We start from the raw sequence: 19,342 nt of genomic DNA on the forward strand, positions 1-19,342 counted from the left end.
TGTTGCTCTTTTCCAGCGGCCAGCTTTTCTTTCACTGTTGATTCAGAGAAAGCGTTGTCTTTCTTCCTTTACATAGCTTACCTTTTTTACCTTCACTCTTGCTCTCATCCCAGCTGCAGCATTTCTCCATGATTTCTTCTCATTCCTGTATCATCAGTCTCTTCTGACTCACTGGCTCCTCTCATGCATCCTTTATATCAGTTCTCTAGGACTGGTGAATGAACAACCCCAAACTTATCTCTTCTTCCTAAAGTGACTGCCTATTTATTTATTTACTTTTTAAAAGGAACACAATTTTTTGTTGACCATCCATTCTCAAATCTTTGCTTTCCCCCGAGTCCACTGCAATCTAGTGGCTTTCAACAAGGTCACTAGACCTTGTTGTTATGGACTGAATTGTGTTCCCCCCACCAAATTCATTTGTTGAAGCCCTAACTCCCAATTCGATGGTATTTAGAGGTGGGAAGGAATTAGGTTTAGATAAGGTCGTGAGGGTGGGTTTAATGCCCCTACAAGAAGTGAGGAGACATGAGAAAGTGGCCACCTACCAGCCGGGAAGAGACCCCTCCCCACGGAACTGAATTGGCTGGCACCTTGATCTTGGACTCAACCAGCCTCGAGAACTGTGAGAAATAAGTTGCTGTCCTTTAATCCACTCAGTCTATGGCATTTTGTTACGGCAGCCTGCGATAACTAATATACACTTTGGGGTGCTGTTGTAGTAAATACCTAAACATAGGAAAGCAGCTTTGGAACTGTGAAGTGGGTAGAGTTTGGAAGAGTTTTGAGGTGAATGCCAGAAATATCAATGTTAAAGGTGATTCTGGTGAAGTCTCAGATGGAAATGAGGAAACATATGGAAAACTGGAAGGAAGGTGATTCTTGTTATAAAGTGGCAACGAACTTGGCTGAATCGTGTTTGCATTCTAGTGTTTTGTGGAAGTTAGAACTTGAGAACAATAAAATTGGATATTTCACCGAGAAGATTTCTAAGCAAAGTGTTGAAGGAGGGCCTTGGTTCCTCCTGACTGCTTATAATAAAATGTAAAAGGAGAGAAATGAATTGAAGAAGGAATTGTTAAGTGAAAAGGAACCAAAACTTAAGGATTTGAAAAATTATCAGCCTATCCATATTGCAAAAATTTAGAAAGCATGTTCTAAAGAGAACACCAAGGGTATGGCTGGAATATCAATCAATAAAGAGTTTATGAGATTATATAAGCAGAAACACTGCCAGTTTGAACTGAAGTGGATGGAGACAGGACAAAATGAAGGAAGGCTGTTAAATTCCTTGAGTAGCTCTTCAAAAAATGGAGCTATTTGGCTGTGAATGCACACTCTTCTTTAAGAAGAGGGAAAAATGTCTCAAAGGCAATTCAGAAATGAATAAGGGGGCTTCCCTGGTGGCGCAGTGGTTGGGAGTCCACCTGCCGATGCAGGGGACACGGGTTCGTGCCCCGGTCCGAGAAGATTCCACATGCCGCGGAGTGGCTGGGCCCGTGAGCCCTGGCCGCTGAGCCTGCGCGTCCGGAGCCTGTGCTACGCAACGGGAGAGGCCACAACAGTGAGAGGCCCGCGTACCGCAAAGAAAAAAAAAAAGAAATGAATAAGGCCAGTGCCTTGGTTTACACAGGCCAGACAGCCTCTACCCAAACCCATGGAGCTAGGACTGCCCTATGGAGTGATGGAGGATGGGATGGGACCCCTGCCCAGCTCTTCTGCAGAGGCAGGGCTGCTACCCCAGTAGGTCCTGAAGACAGAACATTGAACCAAAAATGATTATTCTTGAGCCTTAAGATCTGATGGAATTTACCTTGTTAGGTTTTGGATATGCTTGGGACACATCACCCTTTCTTCTTTCCTGTTTCTCCATTTTGGAATGGGACTATCTATCCTATGCTTATCCCCCATTGTATTTTGGTAGCACATAACTTGTCTGGTTTCACAGGTTAACAGATGGAGAGGAATTTTGCCTCAGGATGAATCACACCTCAAGTCTCATCCATATCTGATTTAAATGATATTTAGATGAGACTTTAGAGTTGATGCCGGAACAAGTTAAGACTTTGGGGCTCTTAGAATAGAATATATATATATGTTGCATGTCAGAAGAACATGAACTTTGAGGGGCTACAGACAGAATGGCATTTTTGTGGTAGTCTGAGATGACTAACACACCAGTGTTCCCATTTACAAACTCAAGAGTCTCCATTGAATTATCTTTTTTATTTTAATCTCTCTATTGCACCTAACACCGCCATTAGTTTCACCTTACTGAAATTCTCTCGTGTTTTCTCTCCAATTCCACAATACCACTCCATCATGTTCTTCTATGAATCTGACCACTAGTACGTTCAGTCACTTTTGTTAGTTTCCTTTTCTGTTACCCACTCACTTAGCAATAATACTTTTCCCTGAGTTTTCCCTGGAAGTATTTACATTCTCTTACCTCTCTTTTGACTTTATTATCACTGATGAGCTTCCGTCTTTATCTGCTGTTCTCAACCTAGAATTAATTCTCCAAGTTACTGCATTAGCCAAGTGCTAAACCATTGCTATCTGAGCTAGTATTATACATCTTAATCGATCTCCTTGATTCGTTCTAATCTCTTTTGTCTTTGTCTACTCTTTGCACAATTACCAAGTATGATCATGTCAATTCGTTTATCAAACTTCCAGTGACTCCTCTGCATGTCTTATTAGATAGTAACAATTACGTTAGACACTTACTTGTGGCACTTCTAGCCCTTGTCAACTTCTGTCCCATCCTCAAAGAACTTCTTGAATTTTTTTTCCAAACATACTATTACCTTTTAGGACTGTATGGTTTTTTACATGCTTTTTATCCTGTCTAGAATACTCTTACTGTATTATAGCAAAAAATTTAAATATCTATGTTTCATTCAATCTTAAGCTTAAATTTCACCTTTTCTGAGAGACCTTCTGTAATCAACACAAGAAGTGTTACATTCCCCTTTTTCTGTACTTTCAGAACACTTCCTTTACATTTTCTATTGTGCCCATGTATATCTCTCGCACCAGGCAATGAATAACTTGAAGGAAACACTATATTATCTTTATATGTAAGACCATTTGCAGAGTGCCCAGCAGCACATAATAGCTACTCAATAGATAACTGTTGAAACAAGAAAACTTTATCTTTTTCAACTATATGTAGAATGAATTTTATACACAATGACTATTATATATATAATAAGCTAGAAATAGATCAAGAGGAGATAAATAATGTCTTACTTCCAGTTCTTTTTAATAGCTGATAGCCCAGTGGAATATGTATACATATATACAAATATGAGATGGCCCCAATTTTTATATATAATGTATTCATAAAAGAAGCAAGAGTAAAAATCTTAAATGTGAACAATAGATCTACATGTTATAAGTGAGATTAATAGATAAGAGTATCATAAAATCTCTAATTTTCCATTACCCTTACTCCTCATCTACAGTGATGGATGTAGAGCTTTTCCTTCGTGCTTCAGTTTTGCTCTTTTAAAACTTCATATACAGTCAATTAGCTTAAGTTCAATGAGTACACAGCAGAGGCTAAAAATATGCTAATTTCAGCATCTTTAATGATTTCTCTATATGTCTTAATTTTATTAATTTCATGAGAAAATTTTTAATTTTTTTACCCTATTTTATTTTGAACATCAAGATGAAGTGTCATTCAGATAATTGTACAAAGAAACAAAAGTGTATAAACACAAAATAAAATTTTGCTGAAATTAAACTACTCTATGAAAGACAGCAATACCAAGACATGTGGTTGTTGGGTGATAGATGATCTTTGAGATTCTAAGAATAAAAGGATGCTTGAAAACATCTGAAAAAATTGCTAGTTGATTGAAAGGTGAAATTCTGAAAAATAAGAATCATCTATAATGCAAGGTGCTGGACAAAGGGGACAATAATAATAACCAACAACGTTGAGTGTTTTGATGAGGCACCATTCTAAGAGTTTTATAAGGACTAGATCATTTAATTCTCATAACAACCTAATGAAAAAGGTGCTATTATTATCCCCATTTTTTTAACAGCTTTATTGGGGTATAATTGCTTTACAATGGTGTGTTAGTTTCTGCTTTATAACAAAGTGAATCAGTTATACATATACATATGTTCCCATATCTCTTCCCTCTTGCATCTCCCTCCCCATTCAATAGACGAAGAGACTGGCAAACTGAGAAGCTCACTAACATGGTTAAGGTCACACAGCTGCATTTAGTCAGTGATTGAGCTAATATTGAAGCCTGGGGATTTTTGTTCTAGACCTAACACTCATCATTATATTCCACTCTCTAATTGTCAAAGATGAACAGGAATGGGCTGTGGATGATGTTTTAGAACATGGTTTGTGGGATGTATGTTTCAACTTTCTTCCATGTGAGGTATTAACTGCATAACTCTGTGAAGTAGAAAGAAACACAGATAAAGAGGGCAGCATTCAAATTCCATTTTGACAGTGGGCATGAACAACACCCTGATTTCCCTACCTTCGTAGAAAAACAGATAGTTTTTAGCACAAAACCCCCAAGATTCCTGGAAGTAAAAATATTCACTAATCAATTTGCAGCACATCCAAGTAAGCTGGAAAAGTTGCAGATATGTAACATCTAAAAATAAAAAAGAAAGAAAGAAAGGGACAATATAATAAAAATCATCCTTAACAATACAAATTTACTTCCAGTAATATTAAACATTTATTATCCTTTTTCTTCTTCTTTTACTTTTAATTGTTATGAAACTGTATGTATATGAGTATATTTATTATTGTTTTGAGTTCCTTCTCTGCTAACCTGGTGATTCAGAGGCAATAGAAGGAGTATGGATAAATAGATGCAGAAGGGAGAAGAGGAAATCAATCAATTGACTACTATTTACTGACTGCCTAAAATGTGATGGAATTGGTAAATGTGAGGAGGGTCAAATTGATTTATGTCATCTCAGCAGGAGCACACCATCACAACTCCAAGCAGTTCACAATCCATAAGGGTTTGCAGCAAAAGAATGAAAGGTGATCAGATTAAATCTTTAAGATTTGAACAAGGCAGAACATAGCTCTCTACTTCCATTCCTCTCTGTGGTGCTTAATTATCTTAAAAATAGTTTTACAAACTAATCATGTCAGTAGATGAGTGTTTAATTGGGAATCAGACATATTTGAGGTTTTTTTCTACCTTTCACATGAAATTGATAACACTGTGTAATATGCTGTGTAGTATTTCTAAAGCTTTAGCATAGAAGTTGCAGACTAACATAAACATAAGTGCATGTTCTTTCTGCGTTATAAAAGGACTTTGATTTAGCCGTGCATAGAAAGTTATTTTATCAAGATTGACGATCTCAGGGTTTAGTTTAAGATAAACAGATAGACAGATTGAGGTCGATAGGGAAAATTGGACCTTCTGAGGTCATATCATTGAAGGACACAATCTACTTGGGAGTGAGGGAAGGCTTTGTGGAGGAAATAACATCTAATTTGTGATCTAACAGAGTGTTAAGGTTTAACCAAGTCTGTGTCTGAAGCATGATAGGAAGAGTGTATCAGTGTGTGGTGAAGGGGTGTTACAGGTAAAGGGAACAGTGAGTGCAAAGACAAAAGAGCCAAGAGAATTTTCAGGTTGGCTTGGACTATAGATTTCCAGGTGAGGAATTCCAAGAAAAGCAAGAGTGACATGCTGAGTCAAGTTACTTGAGGACTTTTTTCAGCTGTAAGAGAGAGAGATGGTTCAGGACATGCACATGACAGCTTGTGCATATGTGTGCATGTGTTGAAGAGTAATGGAAGATGACGAAATTATGGAAAGTGCATGAGGTCAAAGAGAGGAGAGTTAAGCAAAGAGGGATGTAACCATTTTCCATGCCTACCTCTTGGACTAGGTCTGACTCTTTAAGGAGTATGGAGCTGAAGTTACTGAAGAAGTTCTGAAGGGGACTTTGAGGCTAGGGTCTCAACAATATCTACTGGTAGAGCTGGGGGCAAAATATGGTGCAGAGTTCAGAAGCAGGTAGAGCACTTCGCCAAGGCTGTGCACAAGACAGTGGTGCTCTGACATGGTGAGGAGGAGAGGATGGAAAGGCATCATTCACTTCTTTGAATTATCATAAGCTGCAACTTCTGAAGAACCAAGAGATAGCAGCCTCAGCAAAGATAGCATTTCCACAGCGGCTCCAGCTTAAAGTTTAATGACTGAATATATCATTGAAGAGCCCTGAGAAAAAGAAGCAAGACAGTATTTATGAACATCTGCAGGCTCCCTTGGGAACCCCAGAAATATCTGGAAAAGGCTTCAAAGGGGCAAGTAGCAATAAGTGCTCTGCCAGCAGGTTGGTCCAAGAAACAGTGAAATTTGTGTCATTACTGTGACACCATATGTATCCCCAAGCCTATGAAGACAGCAGAAACTCAGAATACAACTTATCAGTTTAAGTAGAGCTAAATCATCCTCATGTTATAGGTATGCGATGATATCTGCTCCTTCTATGGTAATGTTGGGATAGAAAATGAGCCAAGGTATAAAGCAGGTATTTCTTTTTTTTTAGTTTTTGTTTTTATTGTTCTATTTTTATTTTTTTAACATCTTTATTAGAGTATAATTGCTTTACAGTGGTGTGTTAGTTTCTGCTTTGTAACAAAGTGAATCAGTTGTACATATATGTATGTCCCCATGTCTCCTCCCTCTTGTGTCTCCCTCCCACCCTCCCTATCCCACCTCTCTAGGTGGTCACAAAGCACCGAGCTGATCTCTCTGTGCTATGCAGCGGCTTCCCATTAGCTATCTATTTTACGTTTGGTAGTGTATATAGGTCCATGCCACTCTCTCACTTTGTCCCAGCTTACCCTTCCCCCTCCCCATATCCTCAAGTCCATTCTCTAGTAGGTCTGCATCTTTATTCCTGTCTTGCCCCTAGGTTCTTCTGACTTTTTTTTTTTTTAGATTCCATATATATGTGTTAGCATATGGTATTTGTTTCTCTCTTTCTGACTTACTTCACTCTGTATGACAGTCTCTAGGTCCATCCACCTCACTACAAATAACTCAGTTTTGTTCCTTTTTATGGCTGAGTAATATTCCATTGTATATATGTGCCACATCTTCTTTATCCATTCATCTGTTGATGGACACTTAGGTTGCTTCCATGTCCTGGCTATTGTAAATAGAGCTGCAATGAACATTTTGGTACATGACTCTTTTTGAATTATGGTTTTCTCAGGGTATATGCTTTCTCTTATGTCCTTATGCTAGGACTAGAGATAAATTCCTAGCATTCTGTCAGAGGGAGAGTACAAAGGTTGAAACAAGGATATGGGCTTCCAAATCAACAATGGATTGAGATGTAAACTGGAAGCTGTGGTTCAGATCCTTCTGAAGATTTTGAGAAGGAAGGCCCCTGAGTAAGAGGAGCAGGGGTCAGAGGAAGTGTTGGGAACTGGCTGGGTGACTTTCAGAGGGAACGTATGGTACACCATTTCAAGTTTTACATGTGCTGGGTAAGCATTTGCATAGATGGACCAAGTCCATTGACATCCAAATAAAATAGAGGCAGAACTGGATTGAATGACACATATTACATGTAGACAGTAAATTGGCTCAAATCACATGAGAGCTTTTAGTGTTCTAGGAATTTTACATTTTTTTCCATGGGAAGATACTTATTTAAAAATGTTCAGTAGTTATCAATAAACTCAACTGCCAAGGCTCATATGTGAATATACCACACAGGAAAATAGTTATTGAGATTCTTTAGTTTTGTATTATGGCAAAAGTTTTGCTTTGTAAAGAGTATACCTCATAAAAGTTGATATAATTGTCCTAAGAAGGAAACTATGGCATACGTATTCCCACCCACTGAACTTTATGGTTTCCAGCCAGTAGCATGCAATTCTGTGAAATTAGAGAATATTAGAAATGATCTGTTTCTGTTTGGTTATAACTAAGGCCTCCCTATAGTGTTTGAATGTATTTGCATAATATGTATGCTCAGAGAAAGGCTCAGTTTCTATCTGTTGATCTAGAGGTAGCTGTATTAATAGGTTGCACACTTCATTTATTTTTAATTAATTTCTAAAGAGACACAGAGGATAACTACTACAACCCACAGACATATCTGTTCTCATTACAGTCCACATCTTTATTGATCAGCTGCCTAAGGAGCAGAAGTAATCCATTTTAGGTTTACTTCTCTAAGAGAGTATGGACACTATACGATTCACTCCTCCCATCTGTAATCATATTGACAAGAGGTCAGTGAGAGGGGAGAACAGTAGCATGTTTAGTATTCTCTTGATCTAGGCAGATGAGCTTTTCACCTTATTTATTTAGGAAATAAATATTTATTTAGTAGGAAAGCAGTGGCTTCTCACATATACTTTTTAACTTACTCTTTTTGTTTATTAATTTTATTGGTTTCATTTTGTTGTTTCTTTAAGAGAAATTTTGAGTCTCAAGGAGGCTGTTCTGCAAATTCTTCCAATGGAAATTTTCAAAAGCTTGCGAAAGGTGGTAAATAAAATTTCTGAAGAAATATTTGAAGAAATTGTAGGAAACAAGAAGAAAAAAATTATGTTACCCCTGCCAACCTCAGGAATCTTTAAATAGTGTCCTCATTCACATTCCTTGGTACTCTAATATTACCATCTGGGGTTTGGCCTAACTGTTGCAGGGTTTGTTTTCCTCCTTCCTATCATAAATATCACAGATTTTACATTTGTTCTATTTACATTGCAAAGAAAAAGCTACTGTCTGGACAGCCTTTCAAACTTTTGGTCTTGTTGTTTATTTAATCCAACCACAAACATGTACTGAGTGCCAGGTAAATGCCAGGGAATCTTCAAATTGTTGAAAGTGCATAGTTGAATTCACAAATGTTGGTTTGTAAAGTGCTTCCAGAGGTACTGTCCGAGGAAACCCAGAAAAACTAAAGTTTGTTTATAAGTTTTAAATGAGTATTATGTACAAGAGTTTTCTCTTGGTTGAACTCTTAGAGCATTTATTGTCTATATAACAACAATTCACTTGTATATACAGTCTTTTTTTAGTTTTATATAGTCTATTGATACCTACGGTCATATAGAGTAATGATTAAGATTGTTGGCTTTGGAGTTAAGCTGCATGCACTCAAATCTTGGTCCTTCTGGGCTTTGCCATGCACTAGCTATCACTTTTGGGCAAGTTATTTTACTTCTCTGTGTGTCAGCGTCCTCATCTTAAAATGGGAATAATAGTAGCAGAGATCTCATTGAGTTCTTTGTAAATTCCTGTATATATAGCACTTAAAACAGTCCCCTGGCACCGAGTGTGTAAATAAAGGTCAACTATTTAATAGATACAAACATATATAATGATAATATACACAGTTATGTTTTGTCTTTCCCATGTGGTTTCAGTATTCTCAGTTAACAAGAAATTGCTCCATGTTGTATCTTCCACAGTGACTATTACTATTATTGTTTGTTTAGATTCTCCTACACTGAAATTAGTACTACATAGCAGATAATTTATGTTGTGAAGCCAATTTATAGCATTTTACAAATAGTATTAATGTTCAATTCAGTCTTGTTTGCAGTGTCAAAGAGTTGGAGTTAAGTTTGGTACCCTTCCATAGGGGAATAGACAACTGACAGTGCATGTCTGTGTTATACAAGTGTATATGTCTGTGAATTCATATGTATAATCCAGTGCAGCTATGAGAACTGGATTACATATAGCAACAGGTTTGAATCTAAAAAAAGCCTAATGAGTAAAACATGATCCTATTTAATACACAATACTATTTATATATTAGAAATAGCACAAAGCACTTGTTAGAAAATATAGATAAAAAGAAATAAACATGCAGATGATAGATTGAAAGGATATATATTAAAAACATTATTGTTAATATTTATGATGGATAAAGAATGGGGTTGATGTAGAGGATAGAGGGAAACAATGATCATAGTGTGCATGAATTATAGAGTGTGGTTAGCTTAAAATTCTGAGTACTTGAGATCCTAAAAGAAAACAAGTCACACACATTGCCTTAGGTTGGCTCCTAGAAAACAATCTCTGAGAAAAGTTTGCATGTAGGAAGTTTTTCTTAAGTGTTCTCAAGAACAACACCTATCAGGCAGTGAAAAAGCAGTATTAGGTAGAAGGAAAAGTTCAGCTATGATAAAACTGCAACAAAGGAATCATTCAATCCCATGGGGTGTCCCAGAATTAGAAGAGCTCTTCATAGTTGTCAAGAGAGGTATGGCCTTTGTAACTCAACATCAACAAATTATTGGATGTGGGCTGCCTCCGGTGAGAGGATGAACCCCTGGCAAAGCAGCTCCCCTTGTAGTTGGGTTGGCGGGTGTCACTGCCTCAAAACAAAAGCAGCCAAGATGAGAGCCCTCAGCAGTCAACACTCCCAGAAGCTGAGATTAGGAGGACTTGGGCCTGAAGAGGTTTCTGGGTGGCACACCATAGTATCTACTACATGCATGTATAGATACACACACACGCATACACACACACACAAATATATTATTGGAACTAAATTTGAATAGCAACCAATAATGTTTTCACTACACACTATTAAAATGATGGAAATTCAGTTGTCCTCAATATTGCAAAATCTTCTTAAGAACTGCAACCTGACCAAGTCTCTTGAAGATCATAGGTGCAGTTGGAAAATGTGAGAATTAAACTGTAGTATTAATGCCAAGCCAGTCTGGGACAACCATGTGAATCTGCTTTTCTTCCTGAGCAGCATAAGAGGAAGAACATTCAGGGACAAATAGAATGAGAAACAGAAGTCACCACACCCAACAGTGCTGAGTAATCAGTAGGTGTTTTAGTTGGCTGCCTTTTCTTTCTCTTATAGTGGTTGAATTGTATTTTTCATCAGAAGGATGAATTTGAGATCATTTTTTTAACACATGGTATCTTAGAATATTGAATGTTCTAGGTGTTTTACAAACATTAAGGCATTGAATCCTCAAGACAATCCTCAGGGTAGATACTATTATTATCCCCATTTAACGAATAAAGTAAAGGAAACACAAATAAATTGACCACGATCACACAGATAGTAAGTAGCCAGGGTTTAAACATCAGATGCACTAAACTGACTTTTAGTAAAACGTGTTCACTGTTCTCCCTAAACATTTGAAGGGAGACATCTACTCTACCTCTTTCTTTACTGTTATCTGTGTTTATTATTGGCCACCACTTAATATTTTAGATAGATATATTTTCCAGTTCCATCATGGAATAAAGATTTAAAGCTAGAGAACACCTCAGAGATCATTTAGGCCAATTTGTGACTTTTATAGAAGAGGCGAATTGAGTACCTGTGGTCATAAATCTTGTGAGCAGCATGTCTGGGACGACTTCTCTCTTGCAACACTAAGTTCTGTGTTCTTTCTACTGTGCCATGAACCAGCTTTGGCTGGTTGAAAAGACTTCTCAGTTGATTCAATTACAGAGCCCCTTTAGTTTCTCTCCATGTACTATTTGGATAAAGTCAGTCACTTCATCCAAAAAGGTCTTTTTCTTCCCTTGAACATGCTCATATCTTCAGCCCTAATAGTAGAGAGCATTAGAGTTAGATTTTTTTTTTTCCCCTCACAGGTACAATTGCTTTCAGAAGGAAAGGTAGAAAAGAGGAGCGATTTTCATCTGAAGGTAGTTTTCCTGAAGCTTCCTGTTATTCAGAAAGCTTCAGGTTATTAGAATGAAAACAGAAAAAAAATGTACTCTTGCTAATTCCAGAGATTAATGCCTATGAGAACTGACTACAACTTGAAATTTTTAGCTCCACACACGTGTTTGATGAAAATGTCGCCTGGCCTATATATGGGAAGCAAATATTTATTGTCAGAAATAGTCTGGTCTCTCTTGACTTCCGTTAGCTTCCTGCAGCTGGGCAGAATGCATTTTAACGTTGGATTAAAGCATAATCATGAAGCATTTTTGCTAGACAGCTGTGAGTCAATATCATAAGATTGAAAAGAAGGTCATTGCTAGGTGTTCATCGATACCAATATTTTAAAATTGTCAGTCACTGATTTTTTTTCCATAGAGCAGTTTATATGAGTCAATTCTAACCAGAGATTAAAACTTTAAATTCAGTTGTAATAAAATTATCCTTGGATTTTGTATTAAAGTGCATTCCTGAAGGTCAAGAGTAAAATTTGACTTTCCCTAGCGAGTTTGTGTTTATTGATGCATATTGTAAGAGGTATGAGCAAAACAGTAAGTAAGCAGTCTTGAAAACTCATTAAGGCATTTAGAGCAAGTATGAAAATGGTAAAGTTCTGAGTGGTGTGGTGATAGTAAATTCTGAGTAGTTTGAGTAAAATCAGAATTGCCGCACTTGGATCAAGAAGTAGACAGAATGCCCCGAAAACACCTCCACCCAGAATGCCCCTCAGCGCTGAGTGATAAAAGGCAGATTCTTTGGTACAGAAAATCTACTATTTTATTCACCCATGGAAAACATCCTGCAGCATTGAAAATTTTTTGACCTATCTTGTTTATGACCTTTATCTTCACTAAATTCCTGAATATGTGATATGTTTATGGAAAGCACCAAATCTTTTATTAGATTCTTTAATTTTTCCTTCTCCTTATATGACAGCACCCTCAGGTGCCTTGTTATTAAAATAATATTTCGAACAGTAATTATTCTGAAATTTGTAGCCACACATTAATAATGATGGGCAGGTTATGGGTATATGTATCACCATTTGCAGACATTTATTGAACACCCACTGTGATATATTAGTTGAGGTTCACAGATTTTCTGAAATAGGCAATTCAAGTTAATGAGGGTAAGTGATTCTTAAGCACTAGGACTGTTGATATATATCCATCGAACAACATTGCATGTTCTGTGCTTATTACATGCCACTTACTCCTTAAGTGCTTTACATACTATTTAATCATCAAAACAACCTTTGTGGTAAGTGCTATTATGGCTGTTTTAGAGAGGAAGAAGATGAATGACAGAGAGGTTTATTAACTTGCTAGAGTCACACAGCAAGAGCATGGCAGAGCTGGGCTTCTAGCCAAGCAATCAACTCCAGAATCTATTCTCAAACCCACTCCACCATCCTGCATACCCTGTGGTCAAAGCAAGAACTGAGTTTCCAATTTACACAATTTAAACTCCTGCTAAATTATAAAAGATTATATAAGTTAGCTGAGTTTTAAATATAAATACAAACATGTCAGTCACCTTCATTATGCCCTGAGTTCATAGAAACATTTGATAATATTTAATTTTTTTCTGCAAAAGTACTAGGATCTTTTGAAGCTATATGACTTCACTGTGTACATTCATTTCTATATACCCAGGCTACCCGGTGACACATCAAGAGGTAAGACAGGCTTAAATATGCAGACTTTAAGTCCCACACCAAGGGACCAAATCCCAGTTCTATCACTCATTAAATAGATGACTTGGAGCAAGTAACTTGACCTCTCTTAGCCTTGGTTTTCTCATATTTAAAATGAGATGAAAGTAGTATGCGTCTATAGGATTAAGTTAACCTACCAATGTAGACATGTTTAGTTAGTGCCCGCCGCATTCTAAGAATCAGTCAATGTTAGCTGAGGTTGTTGTCAGTGTTCGTATTTCCATCATGTACTCCACCTGAGCTGGTATGGCAAGGACATGGGAATTGCTACAGGGCAGAGTAAGAGGATCCTTTTCAACCAATGCAGTATCCCTCTATCATCCTCAAACTTCACGGGACTTCATCCAGTTTATTTTTGTTCTAATAACTGTCTTCCTCCTTAATCTCATCACACTCTGATTTAAGGAGTGATTTTATTTTGAAGGAATTTACCAGAGAATGTGATTCTAATGAGATCTTCTGGTAAAAAAATCCTTTTTCAATGACTGTGATGTGGAGAAACCTATTGTGAGCAATACATAGAATTCAACACTCTAATTCCGGGTGTGAGAGTAGGACTAAGATGACAGTCATAATTAATGATTTGAAAGTGTGCATTTGTACGATAATGTTTCATAGTTACAAGGCAACCATACAAATGTATTTTGATGGTTTGGGAAGGAGGTGGATGCTTCTGTTTTTATTTCTTTAGATCATGGTCTGGTGGCTAGGAGAAACAACAGAGCTGATCATCTGGTTTCCTGAATTTATTTCTCATTATTTTGAAGAAAATATTTTTTACGGACAAATAGTATTGAGGTTCAGGATAGTCTATCACCTCCTGAGGCTTTGTGTATAGACTATCAAAGATCTTTTGGAGTTTTTGATGCTTTGCTTATACTGTAGAATGTGACTTTAGAGTCTTAAGTTCCTTGGTGAATATTAGTTCCCTACTGGTAGAGTATATATTTCTTAAATATATTTATATTAGGATAATATCTAGTTAAGGGAATCATTATCCAAATGATTATCTAAATTACATCATCTAAATTACAAAAGTCAAAAGCATAGACTTATTCTCAGTTTACTCTCTTCTTCATTGTTCAGTCATTTACCAAGGATGGTTATTTTATTTTATAAATGTACCTTGAAATTGTTCTCTCCCTAGTTCCTTCTGGCCTAGTTTAGTTGAAGATTCAGACATTCATGCATGTAGGAGCTGGATGATTACCATAAATAATAAAAGCAGAATTCCTGAAAAGTGATAGTAAGTGGTAGGACCCTGGCAAACTGGGGACCAGATGCCTTTAATGGAATAGCCAGCAACCAACTAAAGAGGATGTTTGAAACTTTCTCGGTGTGGGAACAAAAAAAAAGGGAAAAATGGATACAACTCATGGATGGTCAATTTACAACCTTATTTCACTCTTATCACTTTTCTTCTGTCATGTGGCAAACTCCTGACTTTAGCTATATTTGTGTGCAATCCATCCTCTCTACTGGCACCTGGTGATGTTTTCAAGGCTCCAATGATAATTGTGTCACTCTCCATTTTAAAAAGAACTCCCGCATCACCGCATTGAATGCTGCATAAAATGTGAAGTTCAAGTTCTCTATCATGACATATAAGGGGCCCCTCTTGGATCTAGCCTCTTCTTACCTTTTCAGGCTCACCACTCACCATATACATAATGCTTCAGAAATACAGAATTATATACCTTTGTCCAAGTACACTATGCTATTGATGACCCTGTGCTTGTCCTGTCTAACTGCAATTTTTCCCTCATCTTGTCCAACTGGTGGACATCCATCCTTCAAACCATACTTAGGCCTTAGTACCTCTCTGAAGCCTCCCCTCTCATGCATACTTGCTAAGCTATACTACAGATGGTCCTCCTTAAATGCCTTACATGCATCACTGATCCATTCAAGTTTATACTCCATATGTGCCCACTTTACTAATGAGCTTCTGTCCTCCTTTAATGCACAGACCTTCTCTCACTCTATTCTGTCTTTCTGATGTCTAGCACAGTGATTGGCATACAGTATGTGTTCTGTAAGTATGTGTGGATCTGAATATTAATTTGTTGCCAATACTCTTTACATATTCTGTTATGAAGATGGTAAGAAAGAGAATGATGACTGTTTCTTGTGGACACTTCCTACAGGGACAAAATTATTGAACATACTTTACCTCCAAGGCAATAAGTCTATTTTTTAATCTTTTAAAGCATGCAAGGGCTATTTGTTTTCACTTTATTCTAAAAACTTCCAATTTGGCGTAATCAAAGACAAAGCACTGTTTAGGAAAGAGGGAAAGAACCCCATAAATCCCAGTTGTGGGTTGATATCAGAAAACACTAATACATATGATGTCACCCAACTGCTGACTGATTGCACCATATCAGGCAGTATCTCCACTGGTTGTGTTTAATGGGCATTTATATAGTGCTTGGCTCATGATGCTCTTTGAAGCAATATTCTCTTTCCACTACACCTGGTAGACAGTTCATAATTTTTTGACCTCTGTGATTTATGTCTCTGTTTACCGCAGCTTTTGTTTTGATATCAGAAACCGTTAATCCTTCAAAGTCCTGCAGTTGTAATGTTAACTGCCAGCATCACTGATTTGCAACGGGCATGAGAGCATACTTCAACCATTTTATAACGCTTCTGACTTGTTTTTACCACTGAAATCCTCAAATATAGAATTTTCCCTAACTCTTCAACAAAACATATGTTCACTCAAACAAAGGATGTTCATTCTAATCTGGGCCTCTGGGTTCATTTCCTTGGTTTTACATCAACCTCTTAGTTACGGCTAGTGGTTCATGACTCTTGGTTTCTCTATTGATGAAATACAATTAATAATTATTGTTTCTATGGATGATTTTTTATATATATTTTAATATATATGTTGTGTACACATATAACACATATATATACATGTGTATATGTACATATACATGTAGATGTGTGTGTGTATGTTGAGGGAAGAGCCAGTTTATCTCTTGTTGGTGATCAGCAATGTTTTATTTTTAATTACAGTATATGTTTTATGAAGAAAACATATTAAAGGCTAACTTAAGGGTCATTATAAATAATGTAATTTTACTTGTGGATTTTCATAATGACTACTAATGTCATCAAAGCTATTTATTAAATTATAGGCTTTTAATGCCCCTAGGGCAAACTTCATTTTTTTGCATAATTAATAAGAATAATATGATTCTTCAGACTTGATAGAACCTATAAAGGTGAATTTGCCTCCATTAAACCTTCTTATGAAATACTTCTGAAAAGTATGGAGAGCTGCATTTGTTTGGAGCGGGTGTATGGGGGAAAATGACATGAAACAGAAGTTATTGAGGAGAAAACAATTAAGAATATGTGGGTCAGTCCAAGTACCTGTTAGCTTATCTACTAAGACACGTGCATACCTCACTAATGAAAGTGTTTGCAAAAGAATATAAGGTATCTGGGAAAAAATGATCAAACATTTAGCTCATATGCAGGTAATTCATTCTGCTTTACAGAGCTTTAGTGGGAAGAAGGCCAAAAGCTATTTGTGGTTTGCTTTTTTAATTCCACATTTTCCATAATTTTGAAAATATTCTCAGATTCTGCCATTACTTAGAGAAATCAAGCACTTGCAACTGAACGCTAGGAAACACCTTTTTTGACAATACAAAAGCACAGGCATTAACTGACTCTCTGGGGAATTTGGTGTTTTTCAGGGAATGATGTACCTGGAAGAAAGACGGCTTGTTCATCGGGATTTGGCAGCCCGTAATGTCTTAGTGAAATCTCCAAACCATGTAAAAATCACGGATTTTGGACTAGCCAGGCTCTTGGAAGGTGATGAAAAAGAGTATAATGCTGATGGAGGAAAGGTGGGTGTCTTTTTGAGAGCAATATTACTTGAAAATATAGTATAATACCCTTTTATCTCCTTATATGTTATAGGAAGAAATCAATAAACCTGAGGTTTAAGAGATTATAAAATCCCAATTCCACCATTTGCCTTCTCTCCCACCCAGGGTTAATATATATATATATATATATATATATATATATACACACACACATACATACATACATATATATACACATATGTATGTACATATGGAAACATACACATACATATATATACAATATATAATATATAGGATGTATTACCTACTTCCATTTCTCAAAAGCAGCTAAAATAAGACAATGTGTGTCTGGACCCAAGTGATCTTTATGTCAATTCCAGTGTTAGAGAGTTCGTGGCTCCCTAGGAACTCTAGAGATTGCACTTTAATCCAGGGCCATAGAAATTGTTTCATTAATCCTAATAATTTAAGACTATTACAGAGAGATCAGAGAGATACAACTTCTTTCTCATAGACTAGAGAGAAGTTTCAATGTGACCAAGAACCATAACTATTGGAAAGTTGGTCATCCTATTCAACGTCCAATCCTCCTACACCAGAAGCAACAGATTCCTCTTATCTGGCTCTATTTTTTTTTTTTTTTTTAGTTTTCATTGTAGCATATGACTTACCAATTTCTTTATTTATTTTAACATCTTTTTTGGAGTATAATTGCTTTACAATGGTGTGTTAATTTCTGCTGTATAACAAAGTGAATTAGCTATACGTATACATATATCCCCATATCGCCTCCCTCTTGCGTCTCCCTTCCACCCTCCCTATCCCACCCCTCTAGGTGGACACAGAGCCCTGAGCTGATCTCCCTGTGCTATGTGGCTGCTTCTCACTAGCTATCTATTTTACATTTGGTACTGTATATATGTCCATGCCACTCTATCACTTCATCCCAGCTTGCCCTTCCCCCCCTCCCCCGTGTCCTCAAATTCACTCTCTACTTCTGCATCTTTATTCCTGTTATGCCCCTGAGTTCTTCAGAACCAATTTTTTTTGTGTGTTTTTAGATTCCAAATATGTGTCAGCATATGGTATTTGTTTTTCTTTTTCTGACTTACTTCACTCTGTATGACAGTCACTAGGTCCATCCACCTTGTGACAAATAACTCAATTTCGTTTCTTTTTATGGCTCAGTAATATTCCATGTATATATGTGCCACATCTTCTTTATCCATTCATCTGTCTGTGGACACTTAGGGTGCTTCCATGTCCTGGCTATTGTAAATAGAGCTGCAATGAACATTGGGGTACATGACTCTTTTTCAATTATGGTTTTCTCAGGCTATATGCCCAGTACTGGGATTCCTGGGTTGTATGGTAGTTCTATTTTTAGTTTTTTAAGGAACCTCACTAGTGTTCTCTATAGTGGCTGTATCAATTTATATTGCCACCAACAGTGGAAGAGGGTTCCCTTTACTCCACAGCCTCTCCAGCATTTCTTGTTTGCAGACTTTTTGATGATGGCCATTCTGACCAGTGTGAGGTGACACCTTATTGTAGTTTTGATTGGCATTTCTCTAATGATTAGTGATGTTGAGCATCCTTTCATGTGTTTGTTGGCAATCTGTATATCTTCTTTGGAGAAATGTCTATGTAGGTCTTCTGCCCATGTTTTGATTGGGTTTTTTGTTTTTTTTGTTATTGAGCTGCATAAGCTGCTTGTATATTTTGGAGATTAATCCTTTGTCAGTTGCTTCATTTGCAAATATTTTCTCCCATTCTGAGGGTTGTCTTTTCATCTTGGTTATAGTTTCCTTTGCTGTGCAAGAGCTTTTAAGTTTCATTAGGTCCAATTTGTTTATTTTTGTTTTTATTTCTGCTTCTCTAGGAGGTGGGTCAAAAGGATCTTGCTGTGATTTCTGTCATAGAGTGTTCTGTCTATATTTTCCTCTAAGAGTTTTACAGTGTCTGGCCTTACATTTAGGTCTTTAATCCATTTTGAGTTTATTTTTGTGTATGGTGGTAGGGAGTATTCTAATTTCATTCTTTTTCATGTAGCTGTCCAGTTTTCCCAGCACCA

The 19,342-nt window shown here is 36.9% G+C and overlaps 1 protein-coding gene across 1 annotated transcript in view; it reads left to right on the forward strand.

The window, feature by feature from the left end:
* The window catches only part of ERBB4 (erb-b2 receptor tyrosine kinase 4), a 1,108,236-nt gene that overhangs the window by 1,040,349 nt on the left and 48,545 nt on the right, over positions 1-19,342 (forward strand). The window contains exon 21 of the mRNA XM_060016164.1: positions 17,131-17,286. Coding sequence (XP_059872147.1) covers positions 17,131-17,286 — 156 coding nt within the window. The remainder of the gene's footprint in view (positions 1-17,130; positions 17,287-19,342) is intronic.

This window comes from Delphinus delphis, chromosome 7 (assembly GCF_949987515.2).
Source record: "Delphinus delphis chromosome 7, mDelDel1.2, whole genome shotgun sequence".
NCBI lineage: Eukaryota > Metazoa > Chordata > Mammalia > Artiodactyla > Delphinidae > Delphinus > Delphinus delphis.